The 24,237-nt window shown below is 40.4% G+C and overlaps 1 protein-coding gene across 2 annotated transcripts in view; it reads right to left on the bottom strand.

The window, feature by feature from the left end:
- Positions 1-16,700, bottom strand: part of FAM184A (family with sequence similarity 184 member A) — a 78,036-nt gene extending 61,336 nt beyond the window's left edge. For both annotated transcript variants that reach the window (XM_086461263.1, XM_009948515.2), the window contains exon 1: positions 16,533-16,700. In XM_086461263.1, coding sequence (XP_086317389.1) covers positions 16,533-16,700 — 168 coding nt within the window. The remainder of the gene's footprint in view (positions 1-16,532) is intronic.
- Positions 16,701-24,237: the final 7,537 nt, after the last annotated feature.

Raw genomic sequence — 24,237 nt, 5'->3', positions numbered from 1 at the left:
CTCTGGAAATCACTTAGTCCAACTTCCCTGCTAAAAGCTGAGTCAGCTAGAACAGACTATGCTGGGCCTTGCTCAAGTGAGTTTTGAGTATCTCCAAGGAAGGAGACTCCTCAACCTCTCTGGGCAACCTATTCCGGTATGTTTAAATGGAATTTCTTATGTTTTAGTTTGTGCTTGTTGCCTCATCTTTTCACGAGGCACCACTAATAATATGCCCGCTCAGTCTTCTTTACTCCCTACCATCTGGTATACACACACATTCATAAGATCCCCCTGAGCCTTCTCTTCTCCAGGCTAAACAGTCCCGGCTCTCTGCCTCTCCTAGTATGACAGATGGTCCAGTGCTTTATCATCTTAGTAGCCTTTTCCTGGACTTGCTCCCGTTGTGTCCATGTCTCTCTCATACTAGGGAGCCCAGAACTGGACCCAGCACTCCAGGTGGGTCTCACCAGTGCTGAGTAGAAGGGAAAGATCACTTCCCTTGAGCTGCTTGCAATACTCTTTCTAATGCTGTCCAGTATACCATTGGCCTCCTTCGTCATAAAGGCACATTGCTGGCTCACGTTCAACATGTCTGTCAGGACCCCGGGGCATTTTCTGCAAAGCTGCTTTCCAGCCAGTCGATCCCAATCACGTACTTGTTATGCTGCCCCAGATGCAGGACTTCGCATGAGGTTCCTGTCGGTGCATTTCTCCAGCCTGTCCAGTTCTGAACAGCAGCACATCCATCTGTTTCACCCATTACTTGTCCCAGTTTTGTATTGTCTACAAACTTGCTGAGTGTGCATTCTGTTTCATCACCCAGGTCACTAACAAAGATGTTGAACAGTACTGTCCTCAGTATCAACCTCTAGGGTACACACCATTAGTGACCGGCCTCCAACTCGGCTTCATGCTACTGACCACAGCACTAAGCCCAGCAGTTCAGCCAGTTTTCAGTCCACCTTAATAGCTACTTGTCTAGCATACACCTGGAAAAAACACACAGGCACATGACAGACAGCAGTGAAGATGTAATTAATTTTAAATTTCCTTAAAAACAGTCGAACAAAAAAAAAAAAAAAGACTGAATACACTTTTTCCTAGTCTCCAGCCTACCAAGATACTTAAAAGTTTGTGCAGCTCCTTCCACCAGTTTTTAGAATCATTCAAAAATTAAAAAAAAAAAAAACCAAACAAAACCAAACACAAAACCCTGTGTATACTTAAGTAGGAAAATTGTAGTATCTCCATTAGAGACCTACAAGAAAATTGATGCCCTGTGTCACAGCTTAAGCCCAGCCAGCAATAAAGTGCTACGCAGCCACTCACTTACTCACTCCTCCCCCCTGCCCCTCGGTGGAATGGGGAGGAGAATATACAATGAAAGGCTCGTGGGCTGAGATAAGGACAGGGAGAGACTACTCAGCAGTTATGGTCACGGGCAAAACAGACTCAACTTGGGGAAAAACATCAATTACCAATCAAATCAGAGTATAATAATGAGAAATAAAACCAAATCTTAACACACCTTCCTCTGACCCCTGCCTTCTTCCCGGCCTCAACTGTACTCCAAATTTCTCTACCTCTTTCCTCCCAGCAGCACAGGGGGACAGGCAATGGGTGTTGTGGTCAGTTTATCACACATTGTCTCTGCTGCTCCTTCCTTCTCAGGGGGAGGAATCCTCCCTCTTCCCCTGCTCCAGCGTGGGGTCCCTCCCACAGAAGACAGCCTTCCATGACTTCTCCAACATGAGTCCTTCCCACAGACTGCAGTCCTTCACAAACTGCTCCACCTTAAGTCCCTTCCATGGGGCGCAGTCCTTCAGGAACAGACTCCTCCAACGTGAGTTCCCCATGGGGTCACAGCCTTCTTTGGGCACTGTCACCTGCTCTGGTGTGGAGTCCTCCACAGCCTGCAGGCAGGCATCTGCTCCACTGTTGATCTCCATGCTCTGCAGGGGCTCAGCCTGCCACCCCACCACAGGCTGCAGGAGAATCTCTGCTCCAGCACACCTTCCCCCCACCTCCCCCACCTCTTTCTTCTCTGACCTGGGTGTCCACACGGTTGTTCCTCTCGCATCCCACACTTCTCTCCACTGCAGGTTTTCCAGCAGTTTCTTCCCCCATCCCTTCTTATGTATGTTATCACAGAGGTGCTACCACCATCACCAACTGGCTTGGCCTTGGCCAGAGGCAGGTCTGACTTAGAGCCAGGGAAACTTCTAGAAGCTTCTCACAGAAGCCAGCCCTGTAGCCCCTCCTCTGCTACCAAAATCCCAGCATACAAACCCAATACACCTGGTAAAAGCATGCAATTACATTGCTTTGCCCTAAAGCATCCCATTTCCATTCATCCCATTAAATACAGTAAGTGGAATCCCGTGGCTTCTCAACCTGAACACTCCATTACCGGTCCAACATCTGTACTTTCTTATCATGGTCATCCAGCTGGATCTAAACTTCATCAGTGACATAACCTACTGGAGAGCTACACCAGTGAATGTTCTTAAAAAGCTGTCCCATGCAATTGCAATAAAAGCTTCTACTATTGCTTCTTTGGCAGCTAGAATGCAAGAAGCTTATTTTAAGAGCACTTACATTATAATGATTTGTTAGATTTGCCTCTTTTACAACACTTACTTTATTCCACATTAAATGGGAGACATTAACTCCTACTCTTCCATCAATTCATCATAGAAAAGTCTGCAGGTAAGACTGTCCACAATTTTTCACTTCCAACAAAAATCCCTCATACCTGATAGGTCAGTCAATTAAGAATCTTCATCAAGACCTCAAGTTTTGGGTGCAATGAGCTATCCTAAGAAGAAAATCTGTGATAGCTAATATGATAGAAAAAGATGATTAAAGGAAAACCAAGAAGTCTTCTTTCTCCAGCACACATGAAAATTTTTTTTTTTGAAAATTCAGCAGTTGAGAAAATAGTGGCAATCTTAAACCAAGGAACACACATAAATCAAATATAAGTAGACTTGTAAGAAAAAACAGATTACTGAGCACTTGTGTGCAACTTCACATTAAATAATTAGCCCAAGGCCTCTGGCCTTGAAGTGGGTACAGGTCTATATCATGCACACGTCTCAAAATATATATATTTTTTTATATTTATATTATTTTTATATATATATATTTTCAGTCTCAAACATGCCTAGCTCTGATTGCTACTGTAAAAAAATCACTATTTTTACATGAAAAGGGAAACAAATAAAGACCTAAATAGTTGGCATATTGCAAAATATACAATTAGCTAATAGAAAAATTTAAGAATGATCTACACGTAAGCCATACACAAAGAATACGTTCATAGAATACCAAGAAATTATTCTGAGGCACATTTTAAGACTGTTCTATGTACAATGCAACTTCTGATACACCAGTTTTAATTCCATTGAATTATAAACAGTGTCTTAACTCGCTATGAGACAGTACGGAACAATTTGCTTTGCAGGCTAAAACATCTGGCAGTGGACAAGACTGCTGAAATTTTCAAGTATTTTTTCAAAGTTATATTTCAAACTTAGCTAGCAAATAGCATTTATGCTTTGGTTTGTTTGACGTTTTTAATAATAGCACTCTTAAAAAACAGTATGCACAAGTACCTCCAGTAATTAATACCCTGCCTCCCATAACACAGTCAGTAAAGGTTCTAATAAAGAGGAACTAGCTTTCTGTTCTGCTTTCATCAGGTGCTCTCTGTAATTCTAATCTATACTTTAAGAGAACTTCCACGGCTTTCTACCTATAGTTTAAGGGTTAGACAGGCTATGTACAATACAGCTTCCAAAACAACATCTCTTCCATGAAAGTGTAAGGTCATGTCTGATGAAAAATCTTAAAAATAAACAAGCTCAATGCATACCAACAGAGCTACGCACACTTCAGAAGTGTCTCCTTTTACAGATAAAAAGTTCAATAAATGCTTGCACTTGTTAGTTTGCCATAGGGTTTTCGTTAAGTTCATAACACACTTCTTATATTTGGGAGTCTTCAATCACAGAACCAGGATATAAAATGCACTGGAACTCAGTGTAGAGTTTCTAACAAATTCATTGAAGTGCCATTAAAATACAACATTAGTGATACCAGTGTACCATAATAAAGAAGGTACATTCCTCCCTAACCTGAACATAAATATTCCAAAAAGAAGCAAAAAGCAGTAACAGACTGATTACCAAAGTATTAAGGAGCCACAAATCCCCTTGCACTTACCGGGAATCAGGACTACTTTCTACTCCATTACAAAAACAAGCAAACCACAAACCAAGAACTGACACAAGCTGAAAAAACCTGATCATCTGAGTTTCTCAGGCCATGTAAAAAAAAAAAGAAAACTAAAGGTTTCAATGCTTTGTGCACATCTGCAAGGAAAACAATACAAGCTGCCTTGTAAGGTTCTTAAGCTACATTACACAAAAGATTTATGTCTGGTAATGCTATACTATACTTCAGAAAGCAAGATATGAAATGAATTGTTAATGCTGAAGCCCTTTAATCCATACCCCCCATATCCTATATGTGTTGAGAACTGAAACATGCATTGTAGCTTCAGCTTCCACCCTGTCCCAGTTGCCTGAGAATAGATAAATTTACCTAAAAATTAGCTATGCAATCCACTGTACTACATGATTTCTATTTGAAAGCAATATTGTTTTCTAAAGAAAACTAAGAAGGTATAAACTGAGGTACGGTGTAACCACCACAAAATTCATCTGTTTCAACATCTGATACAGCCTATTAGCACTCTCAGATAGCAGGTAACCCACCATTTATAAAGGCAAACACAAGTGTATACGAAAAGATCAGCTATGCATTATACCCCTTGAGTTGTCACACAACAAATCAGTGACTTAAATTAGAAAATCAAATTAATCAAATTACTTCAAGTGGGCTTATTTTCACAAAAAAATAACACATAAAAGTTGACCAATAAGGGCACATGATTGAAAATCCTACTGTGAAAAAAAGACAGTTGCAAAAATAGGCTTTCACAGCCCTCTAATGTACAGGAATAGCTTCAGTATTCATTCTGCATACAACTCGAGCCAACGATATCCTCCTGTTACAAACTGGCTTAGAGTATACTTGCAACTGCAAGTCAGTACCCGTGTGCTGGTAGAGGTGTGGCAGTACCAACACCCAACCAAAGCCCTTTTTCAAGTCTGGGATGTTAACCGCTACCAGTCAGGTTGTCAGAAACAACCATTACAAATCTGTAGCAGTTAGCTTTGGGCAATTTCCTAACACAGTTGCATCTTGAGAAGCATGCTGAAGAAAAAAAAAAAAGTAAAAGAGAGAAGTAAAAAAAAAAATATATTTAGTGACAGATGTACAAATTCCCCAATCTGCCTCCTGGTGAGAAAGAATCCCATTTATCCTCTAATCATCTATCCAGTATATAGTTGACACATCTGCTGTAAGATTAGACGTTAAACTACTGCAAGTAAAACAGGATAGGCCAAAGGGCTACTCCAAGTTGTGTTTTAATCTGAGCTGCATTTCCTTACAGATTTATTTCTTGAATAATTGTGTATCTGATTTAGGCCTTTTGGGTACAGAGATCCCTACAGGAATTTAAGGTGGTACAATTGTATTGCATTGGTTTGTGGGTATTTAGACTCTGTGAAACAATGCACTGGAAAGTCCTCAGAGTGGAGGGAGTGACTTTGCAGTGAGGAGGTAACAGTAGTTTGCCCGTGGCAAAACAAACAAACAACATACCAAAGATCTTCACTTTACAAGAACTGTTCCATATACAAACAAATAATACCACTCTACTGAGAGAAAATTTAAGTTCAATGCTTCCCAAAACAAAAAAGTAGCAACATCTAAGCAGAGAAACAGGGTGAAAAGGTAGTCACCCTACAGACCTGTATCACTGTTTTTGACTAATTTTAAGTAGGATATAATTTCAAGATGCAATTTCCTCTTCTTTTGAGGACAAGGGCTTTTGGATCTAAGATACTTCGGCCAACGTCCAGAAATAAAATACACCTTCAATGAATTTTACCACAAGACAAGTGCATTTCCAACTTTTTAAAATCCTTGAAAGATAAGGAAGATAGTATTTCAGAACAGAATTAAACCCAGTATAAATCCTGAAGGAAATTGTCAAGCTTTGTGCTGTATATTCCCTAAGGCTGCTTTAGGACATCAAACTTGAACCTCTCTTTTAGTCTTGACAATACAAATGAAATGCTGCTGTTCATTTGAATATCCTCAAACATTTCTTAATTTGCTGAAAGAACTCCCTGAAAACCACTAGTGCTTGTTTTTTATTTACACCTCTTCGTCTTTTTGTCAGGCTTTTAGAAGCCACTACAAAATGGCACTGCACACATTTTCAGATAAATAATTCACTGCGCTTACCTTCACAGCGTTCAGTGTACCCAGCGTTACAGCTCACCACATCGGCTACACAAAAGGACTGGGCAACTGTCGTTACATAAGCCAGGCCTCTAAAGAGATCCTGCTGGTAGGGAAAGGGGCTGGTTTGCACAACAGGAAGCAAAACTTACTTGCTTTCCACCAGTGATGCCAAAGGGCCGAGGCAGCCCCGCGCTCAGTACCGCAGCAGGAGCCCACCCCATGCCCCCTGGCCCCTGGCTGTTGCCACCGCCCCCACAGCAACAACCAGCAAAATGGAACAAGGGACAAAGCCAACATGGTTCCATCACTACTGACAGGCAAAGAGTCACACAAGGCTCCGCTTCCCAAGCCTGCCAAGAAAAGCATGTATGGCCTCAGACCTAACTAAAATATGTATCATGTTCTTTGACAGAAATCAGTTTTCATAGAGAAACTTGAGGCTACTTTGAATTCTTTGACAAACTACTGGGGTTTTATCCTTCCCCATTGAATTTTCTTTATTTCTTTCTGCACACTTAGAGAATTCTTCATTTTTCCATAAGAACTTACAAGAATCCCTTTTCTATGCATGAGAACAGAAGAGGCTCAAGAATTAGTAGCAAATCTAGAGTCCAATAGGGCACATCAGTCAGGACTTAAGATTTTCTTTACAAGGCCACATTTACCAGAATTTCATATAGGCACATACAGAAGCATATATATTTTATAATGAGAGGACACATTACTTCTGTCTCCAACTTTGCCAAACTAACATTCTTCTGAAAGCAGGAAATTTAGTTTTCCTCAGGAAAAGGGAGCATAGGCCCGTAAGAAAAAAAATATTAAATTGCCATTAGAGAAAAAAGTCTATTACACAAACAGCTATGCCCCAAAAAAATTCTGGGATATGGAATACAGTTTATTCTAGAGTATCAACTCATAGCTACGGAAAATAATACAAACCAACAGGCACTAAACTTGCTTCAGGCTCTTCAATTGTAAGAAGGTGCAAGGATACTGAATATAGCACTGCCTGCCCCAACATAAGTGACAAGAATTAGAATCTCATGCATTAGGTATTTGGAGGTAAGGCAGAACATACCCAATATACCAAACTGTGAATGTTCTACACTGTAGATTGGAAAGGTATATGTGGCAAGGTGTGAAGCAGAGCACGGAAATAAAGGCAGGCAAGACAAGAATCATGGGAGTAGAGAAAATGCCCACAGAATGTTCCCAGATCAGCTCAAAAACCACGTAAACTGATCTTCATGTCAAAGTCCAGTCTCTGTTTTAGGACATATTTTTGTAAACTCTATCTCAGCATAAAGCAAACAGCCACATGCTTTTAAAAGGAAAAAAAAAAAAAAAAAAGACCGAAAAAAAGAAAGACCGACTGATTTTTATGGCACAGGAATTTCATGGAACTCTAAGTTAACGCTACAGTGTTAGATACAATATGGAAAGCTAGTGAACACCCCAGCCAAAATAACGGATCAAAAAAATTCAAATTGAAATCTACCACTCAGTGGCACAACTCAAAAAGGGTTTTTTTTTTTTAAATAAATAATGCAAGTAGTATACATTACTATGTTGGCAATATCAATTAATGTTGGAAAACCAGATATACACAGATTTTCAAGGTGTTTCAAAATATTTTTTAACCTGTAAACATATCCTTGATTATTTATTACTACCACCTACAAATAAAAAAAAAAGTGTGAAACCTATACTTATTATTACACAAAGCAGATAAATAAAAAAAAAAAAAATGAAGTCCTTTTCCCTAATCTTTATTACAGTAGTAATTTACTATTATTTTAATTTGTCAAGGTTTAAAAGACAAAGACAGTCATAGGGCATCACTGAAATACATTTTAGTACAACCTATCCAAACAGATCAGCATCCATACTGCAAAATACTAGATCTGAGAAGGCAGTGTCAGACACCCTTTACTAGAAGTTATAGCTTTCAGTCATGTTGTGAGCAAAAACATTGTTCAATTAAAAAACCCTCCAGATTATAGCACACTTGTTTTCTAAACACATTACAATTCAGCTTTCTAGAAACAAGATTTTAGGAAACTGGCTGGAAAGATTACTTTAACCTCATAAAAATGAGAATAGAAAGCACGAATTTCTTATAATCACCTCATACTACTTCTTTTAGCTAAAAGGTTGTCTTTCATTTAACAGGAGCATCATGAACAAGGACTTCATGAACTTTTTAACAGTGGCTATTTTTAAAGGCTGTCATTGTGAGCCTAGCCAAGTGACAACCTCAGCAAAAGGCTGTTCTTCCTCACAGCCTCCTAGAGTCAGTCTGACCAAGGAAAGAGAACCAGGTAATCTGCATTAAGTAGGACAAGATGGTGAATAGCTTTAGACTGTTTTTGTTTCTTCTGGTTATTTTTGGAATGCAATGCCTTTGGTTATAGGTACGACATCAGTCATTAGAAGAACACATAGAAGCCTGGCTTACTACTGCCAAACTCGCATCAGCCAAGACATATGCACCTGATTTCATAATGTTATGCAGAGATTTGCTGGATTTATTTAGCAGTAACCCTGCAAACAGTAAGGAAAAAAGGTAGTGATTATTTAAGGTAATGCCCCCTCCTTCACACAGTTGACAGAAGAGTGAATTTTTCAGCAGAGACTTGGAAGAGTGGGGAAACACTAGTATTGTCGACAAAATCACTGTCTTGAATAAAGTCAAAGCCTGAGTTTAGAGAATGAGATGTTGAAAGAATTTCAGTGGTTAGAAGCTGCTTAAGGCTCAAAGTTACTGTACCAGTACAATGACTTTGACAACATTTCTACACATGTATTAGATGCAGTATGCACTAACCATACTTCTAGACATCAAAAAATAAACACTTTATGACCAGCAGGTTGCATGATAATACAGAAATATCCAAATACTAACAATGCTGTTACTAAATACAGTTTTACAGCATTTGAAGAAAATACAGAACCACTATTACTAAGAGTAATTTGCAAACTGACTTTTTCTAAAGAAGTCATAAGACATCATTTTGAGACAACTTCTTTGCAGACCCATGGTATTTCAGGTACCAAAAAAAAAAAACCCACCCCCCAAAAAAAACAAAGACTGTCAATGCTGTCTTCTACTGATATATTTTTATAAAACTTGACAAATTAAAACTCCTTGCAGGCCTGAGTACTTCAAAGTGCTGTGTCCATGCTAATTTAGGAGGGTACAAAGAAATTAATCTATAAATACCTTGTACAATTACATAGATTTGAACTATTGATTTTCTGTTTCAAATGTACATAAAAGACACTCCTGTTTACAACTTTTGCATCTGAAGGAAAACATTTCAGTATTACATTCTTAACTCTGAACTGGCACTTTCTTGATTTTATCTAAATCAAGATAATAGCAAAAGCCTTCTTTCATAATGCAGTACTTATCTGAAAACTGTAACAACAACAGAAAAAAAAATCAAATTAAATTTCAAATACTACTTCATCTTTTTGATAGGATTTATGTCATCATACGTAAAAAGCAGCTAAAGGTTGACAGATTTTAAACTTTACGGATGTTGCAATATCAGGATTCATTTACGGCCTGCATGTTCTTTCTTCCTTAAATTTTGACATGCTGATACCACTGAACTTTGTACTAAAATCCTCATCTTTCAGGTTTTCTTTAAATATCCTTAATGTATTGATGTATCAGATTTAACAGCTGAAGTACATATCAGAGCGATAACTTCTAAGTTTTCCAACTCCTTGTAACTCTGTATTATTTAATTATAGCAATAAATAAGAATAAGCATAGAGCAAGAGGACATATACAGAATCATGGAACCATTTTGGTTGGCAAGGACCCTGAAGATCATCAAATCCAACTGTAAATGCTTCCAAGTCCACCACTAAATCATATCTCTAAGTGCCATGTCACATTATTCATCCTCTCCTCCAGTTTGTCTCTTCATTTTGATTATACATTTGGATGTTTGTAAAATGTGGGGAAAAAACCAAAACAATGTCAGAGAAGCTACTATATGTACAAGCATACTAAAGAGGCATTTTAGACTTGTAGCATATGTGAACCCATGTGATAAGACAGTTTTCAACACCATCACACTTTCAATTACACACACACACAGAAAATATCTTTAGAATATTAAGCTGTCTGTGGTCTCAGAAGACCTCTTAAGTTAGCCAACCATCAAGACTATGCAGGTGGAGAGGAAAGGAATTCTGTTTCAGCATTTTTTTTAATATTAAAAATTTCATTCTGGTCCTACTTCTCTCTTTCTTCTTGATGTCTTGCAATAAAAAGACTTTACAGTCATCTACACAATTTACACATAACACAACACTGACCTCTAAAATGTACCCATATCAGGCCCATACAGCACCCCTGCAGTCTCATCTTACAGATGTGCAATAATAATGAATGCAAGAATCATTCGAGGGATATATGGCCCTGAGGTCTTCAAAGTATCAGAATACTTTTCTCAACTAGTGCTGACTGGGAAAAAATCAGCATTAAATAAGAGTTCTCAGACTTTATATCAGACTTGTAAACTTTTTTTTTTTTTTTTTTTTTTTTTTTAAGATCCCTGATTTGTTCTTTCAGACACAAAGACCACATTAACTAGAACACTAAATTCCATCCTTTCTGTCCTACAAAACATGGAAGGTAAGAAAGACCTCTTCAGGTCTCAATTAGAAGCCACAGCTGCTTTAAAGCTATTCCAAGTGCTTCAACTAGCAAGTATTCAGATAAAGACAACAACCGCTGATTTTATTTAAAGTCTGAAGAAGATTTTGAGAGCCTGAAAGCTCTACTTACTTTTTCTGAACTACACCAGATGGCATTCAAGACATGCCATTTTTACCCAGTCCCATCTTTGTCCTTATACCATCATGGGTACAGAAAACTCCTCTTCTGTAAATATCTCTTGCTAAGACTGTAACTACTTCAGGACAAGGACACGGTCAGAACACCACATGAACAGAGGCAGAAGGGGACGATGGAGAAACTATACGAGCACAATTAAAGAAGAAAAACCTTCAGATACTTGCTTCAGACAGTTTGTCTCTCACTTCCTCAGTTCCTACCTTCAGTCTCTCCCTTCTTAGAGGACTTACTTGAGCTATCTTTGGAATAACACAAGCCAAAATTAAATAACTCCAGGGAAATGTAAAAGAATTGAATAATATTATATTTTCTATCTTCTAGTCCTTGAAAACTACTTTTATGTAATAACAAAACATAACATTTATTCCCACATTACTAGCAGAAGCATATGCAAAAATTTGACATTCAAATATGTAGTCAAATCACACCCGCCTCAAAATTTCAGTTCTTTTCATGCAATCCTAGAACTGTTAGCAAACACTGGCCTACTGCCAATGTTAACACACATTGGAGAGATGACATAAGGTTGCTTAAAAAACTAAAACCCAAGTTTTTACAAAACTGTTAATGGCATCAACTACCACATGATGACAGCTAACATCAAAACAGTTCTACAGGATTTTTTTTAGAGACTCATTTCTTCCCTATTTTTAAGGGCTCTTCTTTTAAGTTTTCCTATAATCCTGCAAACAACAAACCTTCTGCACGAGGTTTACTGGTTTGTTTCTTGAGGCAGAATACTTCCAAATAAAAACTGACAAAGTTTCACTGGAAACATTTGGTTAAAACCCATTAATACAAGTTAAACCCTGCAGCTCTTACGCCCATGGCACTGCAGTCTGTGATAGCTGAGGGAGACCTTTAACCATCCCAGCTGAAAACTCCACATAATAAGAAGCGTAAGCATCTGAATTAAAGATCATCAAATTTGCTCTTTACTCTTTAAAATACATTTACTACCTATTTCCCCAAGCAACTCCCTGGGTTAACTACTGTATTAACATCTATTCTCTAAGTAGCTCTCTCTAACACAGGAAGACAAAGGAAAACAAAGGAGAAATTTAATTATTTTTTTTTAAAAAGCAGTTTCCCAAATTTATGCAAGCAGCTCATGGCAGAGTTGAGAACAGAACACTGCTCTCAAGAGTCCCACATTCTAGTTTCTTGTTCACTGAAGTATGGTGCATCCCGGATAACTTTGTTGCTTTCACCCCTGAACTAGCTGAGTTTTTTGGAACTTTTCCAAAACTGAACTATCCATCTCTAAGCATGTTCCAAGGGAAAATATCACTTATGTACAGTTTTTTCTTTTTATTAAATAGATGGAAGTGATCACTATAGGGTTCGTACCACCTGCATGGAACTTAAAGGCTCTTCTTCCAGTTAGTGTAAAATTTCTGCAACTAATATCATGCAACCATATCAATGCTGAAGATTCATTCTCACCTCATTATCCCAGCGTGGATCATGCAGTTATTCCATAAAAGTCAAAAATTTATGTCACAAAGCTTGCACAACAGACTGTGCAGACACAGTTAGGATATGGATTTCTCAATCACAGATGCTCAAGCTGCAAACCACAGCACAAAAAGAAAAACAAACAAACCACAAACCAAAATGAAAACACTTGAACACGTACTCTTCTCGCAATTGTAAAAAACTAATCCCATTCTCCCCTACTGATGTAAGCAGAGCAGCAGCTTACTTTTTGTTTTCTATTCCAGTTGTCTTATGCAAACTAATTAAATATATATATGCATATTTTCATCTGCAGCAGGCATAATTTAACACTGCATTAGCACTCCAACATGCAGCAGTACAAACGCATATATGCAATCTCGTGATGGCAGCTCATTTCTTGTTGGCTTTAATCTTTGTGTCAGATGCGACTTTATCCCCAAACTGGTACACAGATCTTTAAAAACGCCTAAAAATAAGGAGCTTATACTGAAGAGGAAGACCTAAAATTGCTTCAGTTACAATTTCCTGCAATCTTTAAACATGAAATGGAGTATCATCTTTTTTAAAACTGCATTTCTAATCATTTGTTTTACCTTCCCCTGTGAATTAAACATATTATAGTTAAATCAAGTCTTTCCCCCCAGCACGCAAAAGTAAAAATACAGTTAAGCACTTCAGAAGTGTTCCGCTTAGTGAAATGGATTTGTATCTTATTTTGCCTCACCGAATTACTGATTAGATCTGGTTATTAAACAAATTTCACCTTTTTCTTTGTGTTCCTGTATTGTTTTGACTGAACCATCAGATTCTTTCCAAGTAATGAGAAAACATAACAGAGAAATCCTAATTTTGGAATTTTACATTTACCTCATGAGCGACCTACATCTTCTGTGGGGAAAGCATTTTCTTCTGTTGCTACCCATGGCTCATAATACAAACTGTACAAGGACACGCAAAAATAAACTATTGAGTCGCATTTCTTTTGTCAGAAGACAGAAGCTGTCTTGATAACTTAACTATGTGTATCCCTTTGGCAATGTCCCATGCATATTTAGATTTCCTTTCACTGTACTATATTGGTGGGTTTGTTTTGACCTGGTAAAGCACCTGATTTCAGCTCTAAATCCACTGAAAGACTGGATATCTCTTCAAGGCAGTCTTAGAGAAGAGTTGGAAGACAAAAAATAAATAAATGTGAAAACAGTTGGAAGGTGTGTGAGAAGTTTCTTATACATAAAGACATTAAACAATGAGAAGCACAATTAAGAAGTGGCATCCTTAATAATAAGTTCCTAGATTACTGAAGAGGAATTCTATACACATAAGTTAATAAGCATTTGGCAAAGCTAGAACAGCAGAATTTGGTCAAAAGACCTTCATACAAATATCCTAGTATCTTTTTCGCATCAGCTTATTTCCAGAAAACTGCTGGAAAGTGAAGTTAATTCTTCTCCAATAGTTAACTCCTTGCTCAAAGAAATTAAGTATCATATCTTTCCCCTGTAGCTTGAGTCCTTCCTCAAGGATCAGTTTCTGCAGTCATCTATCAAATCAGGCTTCAGATTGTAGAGCAGGTTACAAAGTTTAGATCATACTTTACACAGAAATTTCTATACTTCTTTCAAGCCTCCTTTTCTGAAAGGTCAAGTAACAAACAGAAATGTAGGACCTGAGCCCTCTAACTACAAGACTGCCAAAATTTGTACCTCTACCTCAATGAAATTAATGCTATAGAATACTTTTTGTCTTAATCTTTCAATTCTTGTTGCAATAGGTGCAAGAGAAGTCCTGGTTTACATCTACAAATACTGTTTTTCAGACCTACAGTCAGTACAAAGACCAGCTGATTTTCCAAGTTTTCTCCCCAAAACTTGAAAACAGAACACAATCTAAAACATTACCAGAATCTGCAAGTCACTGGGAAACAAATACAAAAGCCCAATTCACATGTAAACTCCCTGCACAAGCACATAGTTTACAGTTATTTTAAATACACAAGTAGAAGACAATTTGTAGCTTTTATCTGCACTACTCTGAAGTCTTTGTCAGGACAGACATACACACAATTTAAGAAGAATTCTACTATAGATCATAAAAAGACTTATAACACACCCCAGTATTTACTTTCCCCTCTCTTCATGTTTTCCAATAGAGAAGTTCAAAATATTCCAGCACCACACATTTAAATCCATCTTTAACTCACATCCACCTCAAGATATCTGACACATAACTGAGAGAGCATAGAGCACATGCCCAGTCATGTGGAACTCGTGGGTACAGAGAGCTCAACAACCAAAGTGAAACACTGTTTCTGAAATAGACTGTAAACTGTGAGTAAACTCCTAGAGAAAGGAAGGAAAATATATCAAGGGACACACACACAAATAAAAATTATTCTTTGAAAGTATTACTTTGCAGGTGTACTAGGCCTTAAGGTAAATCTTAAAATACATTTATGGTCTCCAGGTGCTTTTTGCACCTTTTGGGGAGCAAAAGTCTGTAGTAATATCTTTAATGCTTTAATTCATATTTTGTATGCACATGGAATAAACCCAAAAAGATTTTTCAGTTTATTGTAATGCTACTTTCGTCCTTATGAAATTACAATTTTAGTTCCACTGATGGCAAGATACAAAAAAATTCGACAGTGCATGCAAAGACAATACAAAATACCCCTCAGTCATCAGTTTTACGATACATTAAGGTGCATGGTCTGCCACAATAAACACTATTTTTAACTGGTTGATGGTGCATCAACTGTGCATAAATAGGAACTGTCTCCACTGTAAGACTGCCAGCAACCTTCATTCTTAGTTCCAATGAAATGTCACCTTCATCCATTTTAGCATACATTTGAAGAATATACTAGCAGTTCCCAGAGTGCTTTTAAATTACCTTTAAACGTTTTAGCCATGCAATTCGTGACAGAAATTATTTCTTCTGCTGTAACAACGATAATCTGCCTTTCATTTTCTAAACAATGCTATTCACCTATGGCTTGAGCACCATACAAGAGAGATCGCAGCACCAAAGCATTTTTTTTAAGTTGCTCTAAGTAAATCATAGCTACAATCACATCTGAAACACGGGGGCCTACCAGCCTTAACAATATACTTTTAAACCACCTTGTCGTTCGACCCCAGCCTTTAATAAAGATACGGTGTATTTTCTATACCGGGGATGATACAGTGAAAACTGTTAAATCGGCAATACAAGACTGGAGATACTCTCACGCTTCGCCCTAGGCATTTACGGTATTACCAGACGCCTTAAGTAACAGTACTTCTCTTCAGCAAAAGAAAAGCAAGCTTCACTTGAATTTCTCTATTTAAAAAGACTCAGAGAACGGCTTACAAAAGAGAAGCTCCAATTTTCACAGACTAAACAGCAAGTATCAGCCTCGCCATCGGGGATCACCTCTCACATTGCCCCGACACCTAGCTGTGCCAGACGGAATTCGGACACAGCTACATTGGGGACCGGTGCTGCGGCAGTTCCCGTGCACGGTTCGCCTCCGACACCCGCCGTTCCCGCTCTCCACGCCTGCGGTATGCCGCCGCTTGCACCGCAGGACCCCGGCGCGCCGCGCTCCGCTCCCCCAGGGACCTAGGCTGCTCTCAGGGCAACGCGGCCGCTCCAGGCCCGGCCTTCTGGGACAAACCCGGCCGCATCCCACCCGCATTTAACATCAACCCGACAGCCGGCCTCTCTTCAGCCGCATCTCTGCCTAGGCGGCGGCAAGAAACACAAAAAGAGAGAAAGAAACAAGAGGCGGTAGAGGACCCGGCGTGCCTCCCGCTGCCCGGCGGGGAGGACGCCCCCTCACCTTCGTGAGCTGGGCGATCTTCTTGCTCATTTTGAAATGCAGGTCCGGGCTGTGCTCGACGCCCAGCCCCGGCTGGGCTGAGCCGGAGCCGAGTTTTCCCGCGCCGGGCGCGGAGCTGCCGCCGTAGCTGTGCTGCGGCTGCTGCCAGCCCATCCCCGGGGTCGCCATCTTCACCGCCCGGCCCCCGCCGCTCGGCTTCCACCAGCACCGGCTCTACCGGGGATCCGCGCCGACGGCGCCCTAGCCGCGAAGCGCTGCCCGTGGCGGCACCTCCCGCCCCGGGTGCTTCCTACTGCCGCCGTCTCCACCAGCCGCACCGTGCTGCGGCGTCAACCCCGCGGGGCCGCTGCGTGAAGCGGCGCCTGCCTCGCTTCTCCTCTCCTTCCTCCCCGTCCGTTCCGCCCAGCTTCGAGCGGGGAGGGGAGGATAGGATGGTCCGGTCCGGTCCGGTCCAGCCCTCAGGCAGCCGGAGCGGCGGCTGGGCGGCCGTGCCCGGTTGCCGGGCTGCCGCCGGGCTGTTTACGCCGCGCAGCCCGCGCGTCACTGCCCAGCTCCGCCCGCCCGCCCGCAGCCTCTCCGCCTTCGGAGCAGCTGGGGCCGCGCGCGCCACACCAGGGAGCGAGAGCTTGCGAGCGAGCGCGCGCGCGCCCGGCCGAGGGGCCTCGCCTACCCCCTTCCCGCCGCAGGTGCGCGCGCGGCGTTTCCTCCCCCGACCGTTGGCGGTGGCGCCGTTAGCCGTTGTTTGTTAGCCGTTGTTAGCCGTTAGCCGTTGTTAGCCGTTAGCCGTTGTTTGTTAGCCGTTGTTAGCCGTTAGCCAGCCGTTGTTAGCCGTTAGCCGTTGTTTGTTAGCCGTTGTTAGCCGTTAGCCGTTGTTAGTTAGCCGTTGTTAGCCGTTAGCTAGCCGTTGTTAGCCGTTAGCCGTTGTTTGTTAGCCGTTAGCCGTTGTTAGTTAGCCGTTGTTAGCCGTTAGCTAGCCGTTGTTAGCCGTTAGCCGTTGTTTGTTAGCCGTTGTTAGCCGTTAGCTAGCCGTTGTTAGCCGTTAGCCATTGTTAGTTAGCCGTTGTTAGCCGTTAGCCGTTGTTTGTTAGCCGTTGTTAGTCGTTAGCTAGCCGTTGTTAGCTGTTAGCCGTTGTTAGTTAGCTGTTGTTAGCCGTTAGCCGGCTGCTCCTCCTGCGGGTGGGGCGCAGAGAGCCCCCGTCGCCGGCTTGGGCAGGGGCAGGTCGGGAGAGGGTACAGGTTTTAGGCAGGGTTGCCCCTCCGTGGCCGGGCTTGGGGCACGTACACCAACCGCCTAAAGCCTTTCCCGATGGAGGGCCCTGAGGATGCAGTGGGTGCCGGGGGGGGGGTGCTGGTGGTGGGTGTGTGGCTAGGGCAGAGCTCCTCAGCACTGGCAGGGCACTGGGATTTCTAGAGTCTGAGTGAATAAAGGGGGTGAGGTACTGTTGGCCCGGGGTATGTACGGGTCTGCGACCGAGTAAGTGCCGTTTTCTCACCATAGTAGGTGGTAGGGGCAAGTAGCGTCTTAAAATTGAAGCAGGCAGTAAATCAGATAAGCACTTGACCGCACAATTACTTCAGGTTTTGAGGGAAGAAACAACACGGTGCTCAGAGGTCGTGGAGTGGCTCAGAGAGGTGAAGGGAGGCACTCGCTTGAGCTGGTCAGTCTCTTCCGATGCCACAGGCCCTGCCTCTGCGGTGTCAGACCCATGGGCTGAGGAGTACGAAACAAAGGTCCCTGCCAGAAGGAATTCACGGCTTAATTTATACATCCTTTGGTTTGGATTTGTCTGCTTTCTTCTTCTGTTTCCATCTTGTGCAACTTGTGAGAACAGCCCCCCTCTTCAACAATTTAATGTCTCTTTGCTAGGCCCTGGCCTTGTGAGACTCTACATATATTAATGCGGTTGGACACATTTGATTTCCTGATTAACAGCCTCTGCACTCATCTTTTAGAGTCCTTGGTACTCTCTGTTGAGTAGTTTATCTTTTTCCTGCTTTTATTTCTGCTCTAAAAATCTCTGCCTGCATTCTTTCTAGGCAGACAGAAATATCAGAGGAAAACTACAAAAATATGTGGCTAAATCTCTTGTTCTCAATAAGGTTATGGAGAAATGTATCACTTAGAATTTGCAAATGATAGAAATAGGTGGAATAGTAAATTATAAGAAGAGATCCATATGACAATGGAGCAATGTGCCTCACTTGCTATACAGATTCATGATTACATGATATGATAAATAACCAACGAAACATGAACTGCCAGGGCAAACCTGAGGTCACAGTGCAAATGAGATTCTTTGATATATAGACGGGACACTATCCAGAAGGCACAATTAGATGTTGCTACTTCCATGCAGATTGTTTGTGAGAGTACAAGAGAAATACTTGCATTGAGGTCTGGGATCTGAAATTTCCACGCATCAATACACTGGAAAGGTGTTCAAAAAGGGGCCAGAAGAAATACAGGGTTCTAGGAAAAGTCTCATCTATTGAAAGATGAAATAAACCCAAGCTATTTTGAATATGGAGGAGTCTAAGAAGTGATTTAATCCGAGTTTTTAAGTAGGTGTGTTGCCTTAAGCTCAGAATTTGCAATTTTCAGGAAATCCTGACATTGATTATATTTTTTTCCATTCTGAAGTGTCCTGTTCTGGCAACAGAGAACAAAGGACAGATGGTGCCTACCCAGGCAGTGATTCATACAGATGAAATACAAGGGCAAGAAACAATATTAGTAGCATCTGTATCAAATCTGTGTCCATAGATGACATCCATGAATAACACATACCATTAATTCAGCTTTATCAAGTTAAAAAATGATTCAGTGGCAGAGGAGACTGTGATTATTCATGTCTAGCAAGGTCACACTACTAATTAAAGCAGCAGACTGATTGTGAAGACTTGGTTACAGGTAATGGTTGTGCCTGGCTGATTGTGTGACCTTAAGCAAGCTTCTTAATTCTTGTGCAAAAGGGCACTTTCTTTAGTGTACCTTTGATATTACTGCCTCTGATACTAAGGAACGGCTGGCTCAATTTGTTATTGCTCCTAGCTATCTCAAAAGTTACGGAAAGTATTACTTTAATTTTAATCTAAACATTTTAAATATTTTGAATAGACTTATTTTTCAAATATATTAGGGTGGTTTGGATTTATCAACATTTCTTCCGAGACAAAAAGCCTCACTGTTTTATTTTTTCAGTTTCTTCTGAGGAGTACGCATATTTGCTGTGGTTCATATCGGCCCCAAATCATTGTTTTGAAGCATTTTGAAGTGATTTATATCTGCTAGGACAAAACAGTCAAATATGTTTAATTTTTGTCTCCTTCTTGTCCTGAATTGCTAAATACGAAGAGGTCTCTAGGTTCTTTTAAATCAAAAAAGTGATTAAATATTCTTTGTCAGTATTTCATGTGCCTTTAAGTAGTAGTTTTCATATTTAAATGTTTTCAAGCTTCTCTTTACCCATTTTATGCCTTCAGAGCTCAGATGGTGACTGCTAAGCCCTTTTCCATTTGGGTCTGCATGTGTAGCGTAGAGCCCGTTTTCTCCAAGGTCGCAGCAGAACAGTCGGGACCCTAGTGCTTTTTTTCCTTGATGGGATTTCACGTCTCATCAGTACAGTAAGGTCTGTAGGTCCAGGCATCTTCCAGGGCTGGGCCTGAAGCCATCCAGAGGCAAAAGAGGAGACAGCAGCGCTCAGGGCTCGCTGAAGGGCGCGGAGAGCCACAGAATGAGGCAGGGCTGACGGTGCGTACCGGCTGTGAAAGCTGCGCAGGGAAACCTTTGGGGTCTGTATCACCACCGGCTTACGTAAGCGACACACAGCGTGCATCTATCCCGTGTCTCCGTGTGCGCGTAGGCACTGCGTAGGAGCGCTCTTGGCAGATGCATACGGAAGATTTTTTATGAATTTGAAAATACTGTTAGTGAATATATGCTTTAAGTTCGCATTTTGATGTATCTGCTATGCAAATACAGCGGCACATGTGCGAGACATATAATGACTGTATAGTTTTCCTTTTTCTGATGTAATGTGGAAATCTGCCTGTGCTTTCTGGCAGACTACTGCCTATCTATTTACCTGCATATTGGTTGTTCGAACGCCCTGGTATATGTGTATGTTTCCTAAAATTATGAAATACCGTTACTGAGGTTTGCAAAACCAGGAAAGAATTTCATTTACATTCAATCTGCTGGGAATATTATGGATTATAGGTTTCCATGTGTGCAAAACCACTTTAGCTCATCACAGCTTTGACTAGGACAAATGTGTGCAATCACTGCACGCCTTGTTTTCAAGCCATAGGCACAAGACTCTCTCTCCGATTCTTTATAGACAGAAAGTGTTACAAGGGCTGAGCTTGCTTTGTGATAATGTCTTTTGACAACTCTGAAGATGTCAGAAAGTCGGTAGCTTTTACTGAAAGGACAGTTAGCAAGAAATTTGACCTACTGGTCTTTGCAGGTTTCTGCTGTTTAATTTGTAAGCTTCCAGCTACAACGCTGAGCAGTGAGTTTTCAAATTTTTTGCCAATGTTTATGAACAAAGGTGTTTATAGCACAATTCTCATTTTCATTTTCATTGAATGTTTGAAATATGCAAGTGTTTAGTAATTAAATACTTTAAATACGGAGACTCTTATGAAAAAGTCTGTTTATTTCTACCAGAATGCTAAACTAACCCTTTATTACATATATACCTTAAGTTTATATACAGGTTTAATTATTTTCATAAAGTAATAATTCACCATTTAAAAGAACAGTATAAAATACCCAGAATAACAATACAGCTTAAACGTATCCGTCATTCCTGCTTTACTTGTCTGGTCCAAACAAACCTGATGGAATATAATAACTGAATAAGCCCATGGTGTCCTACTTTAACATAAAGACCTCATTGCTAAGGCTGAGGTTAATCTATGATGATGAAATTTCTGTGTAAGAAAGCACACAAAACAATTTTGTTTTGAAAGTGTACAAGTCACAAGGGCTTCCTCTGTGAGCTGTAGATAATAATATAAAGAGGGGCATATTTTCAGATCTGTAAAGGACAAAAGAGTAGCCAAAATTGCCTTGCTATGGTTGCATACATAATCATGAAGCATGTACAGGGGGGAGGTGAAGAACCAGACAAAAATTAAAACTAAATGTCCTAATGACTTTGAAATAACCTTATGATATTTCATTTTGTGGGTTAGCAACACTGATTTATGTAAGGTACGCGAGCGGGTCAACATTTCAGATACCCGTCTGAGTAATTCAATGAATTACCCTCTTGCCTCGCAAGTAAGCTCTCAGTCAATCAGTCAGCGGTACAGGGTGACAAATACAGGTTTAGGACTCTGCCTGGTAGGTGTTTGGGCCTCATATCTTCTGGGCTTTATAATTTTGTGGCTGTAAAACTGCCTTGGCCTTCAAAGCTTCAAAGACTCAACCCCTGCAAGTCTTGAACTAGTGTGTATGAGAAACCTGGCATTAGCTGAGTATTTCAAGTAAGCAGAGAATGGTGAACACACGTTTGATGTCGATGAAGCTGTTGTGTCCTTTATTATGTCTAGTTGCTCATCTAGGAAACTGTTGGTGCATGGAAAATAATTTAGATCACGCATACCTAAAAGGAGTGCCACCTCATGCATGTGTGCAAACTGAAACTACTGTCCAAGTATGATGGAAGAGAGAGAGTTGTGGATGCAACATCTGAACAAACATACTTGAACGGTTGGAGGGTTTTTTATGATTGTTTGGAAATAAATTTTCCGGATTCTGTAGAGATGTGCACTGGCACACAGAAAAATTGCCATGAGCAATCATTTCCCGGTAATTCTATCTTTAAATCCATTTGTATAGTCTCTTGCATGACTTGTTTATCCCGACATGGAAAGATGTGGTCGGGGGCACGTGGCTTTTTATTAGAAAAATTAACAATAGTCCACTCTTTTATGTCAATTGTTTTCATTCAGTAAAGATTCTTATATAATTTTAATTTCAAGCACAAAAGAGTAGTTAAGGATGGAAAAGTCCAGGGTAAAGGAAAAAGACCAATATGAAAAGTGTAAGGCTCTCTCTTTCTTCTGATACAGCTTGCATTTTTAATACTTCTGTTGTTTTATAATTTATTTTAGCTTTGGTTTTTAAGCTTGATCCACTTTTTTTTTTTTTTTTTGTAACAGAGAAGTTATATTTTAAAGAAAATAGAAATTACAGAGAAATCACAGATCTGTTTTATAGACCAAAAAAAACAGGGGCAGAAGTGTGAACAAAGAAAAAACAACACATTGGCAAATCGTCCCACTGCTTACACATGGCTGTCCTTTAGAGGTGGGAGTCACACACAGTAAGTGTTGGTCCTATCACTCACTGCTTTTCTGGAAGTTGCTGAGATATGGCTGGGTAAAAGATGCTTTAAGAGTCTCCCTAGTATAAAATACTTTTTATCTTCTTTTAGAAAAGATTATACAGTACATTTCTGTTCTCTTTAGCTGCACAGATGGGGAAAACTGAATGAATCCTCACTTAAGTACGAATCTTAGCATTTCTGTCAATTCTCATAACTTTTTCTTTGTAAAGTGCTATTTCAGTCTAGTCCCTTGCTAATCTACCAGGACAGGAAGGCATTTACTAACATTGAGAAAGTACCCAGACACATGAAAAAAAACAGTGCTCACCACTGGACAGAAATTAGTAAGATAACTGGTCATTACAAAGCCAGAGCTCATGCTTAAAATTCATGTAAGTACCAACAGCAGCCTTACAGCATGTTTTGTGCCATCTATCTGCGCCAAGATGTAGCATGTAACCTTACGGAACCCATCAGGTACAGGCTTTTAGTAATTCGTGACTTCACTTCAGGCTTAGAGCTAGCATTTTCGCTGACAAAATATTTTTTCTGAAGTAAACCACCTTACTTTAAATAACGTATCGTTTTGCCTTTTCCCAGTGATTTGTTTTTTTGTTTGAGAAATGGTATGTATGCATTTGCTCTAAGTTGCCACTGAAGTCCTGAAACAGGATAAAATGGTCCTTATAGCCTTTCATGTCACCTGCAAAGATTAACATATTAGCTACAGCTTCAGGCTTCTTCTTGATGACTTTTCTCATTTTACATTGTTCTCCTTGTTAAAATTATGCATGTTTTTTCAGGTAGAAAAAATTAGACCTGAAACAGGGAAGCTGGCAGCTCCTCTGGAAGCAAGTTCTTGAGAGGAATGGTGAATGGACAGGAGGAAGGGAACAGAGAGGTCTCGTTGCGTATGCTTGGGCCTCTGGGCAGGGCTGGCCTTTATGGTGCGGAGTAGGAGGCCAAGGAACTGGCTTTTCAAACCAGGTCTGCCAAGGAGGACCCTCATGGGGAATTTGGCAGACATTAAAAGAAATGCCGTGCCTTCCTGCACAAGGTGTGTGTAACAGCCTTCTTTTCCGCTCCTTGCAATATGGCAGTCCAAATTCTCATCTTAATGCTTCAAATCAATCTTTCTAGATTTATGCTACAAATAAATTTAGGGATGCAAAGAAAGCTTCATTGAATTTCTCTGTTCAAACTCAAGTTGTAGGCACATTTCTGCACATGAAAACACAATTTTATCAATATATGCTAAATTTAGCATAATTCTTATTATGCTGACTTCTCTACTGCAGAGGAGGGATCCAGTCTTGCTTTCTACACTGGAATATAAATTTAATCAGCTTCCTAGCACACTTTTA

Source organism: Leptosomus discolor, chromosome 2 (genome assembly GCF_034619465.1).
Source record: "Leptosomus discolor isolate bLepDis1 chromosome 2, bLepDis1.hap2, whole genome shotgun sequence".
Lineage (NCBI taxonomy): Eukaryota > Metazoa > Chordata > Aves > Leptosomiformes > Leptosomidae > Leptosomus > Leptosomus discolor.
This window is presented reverse-complemented; position numbering and strand designations above follow the sequence as displayed.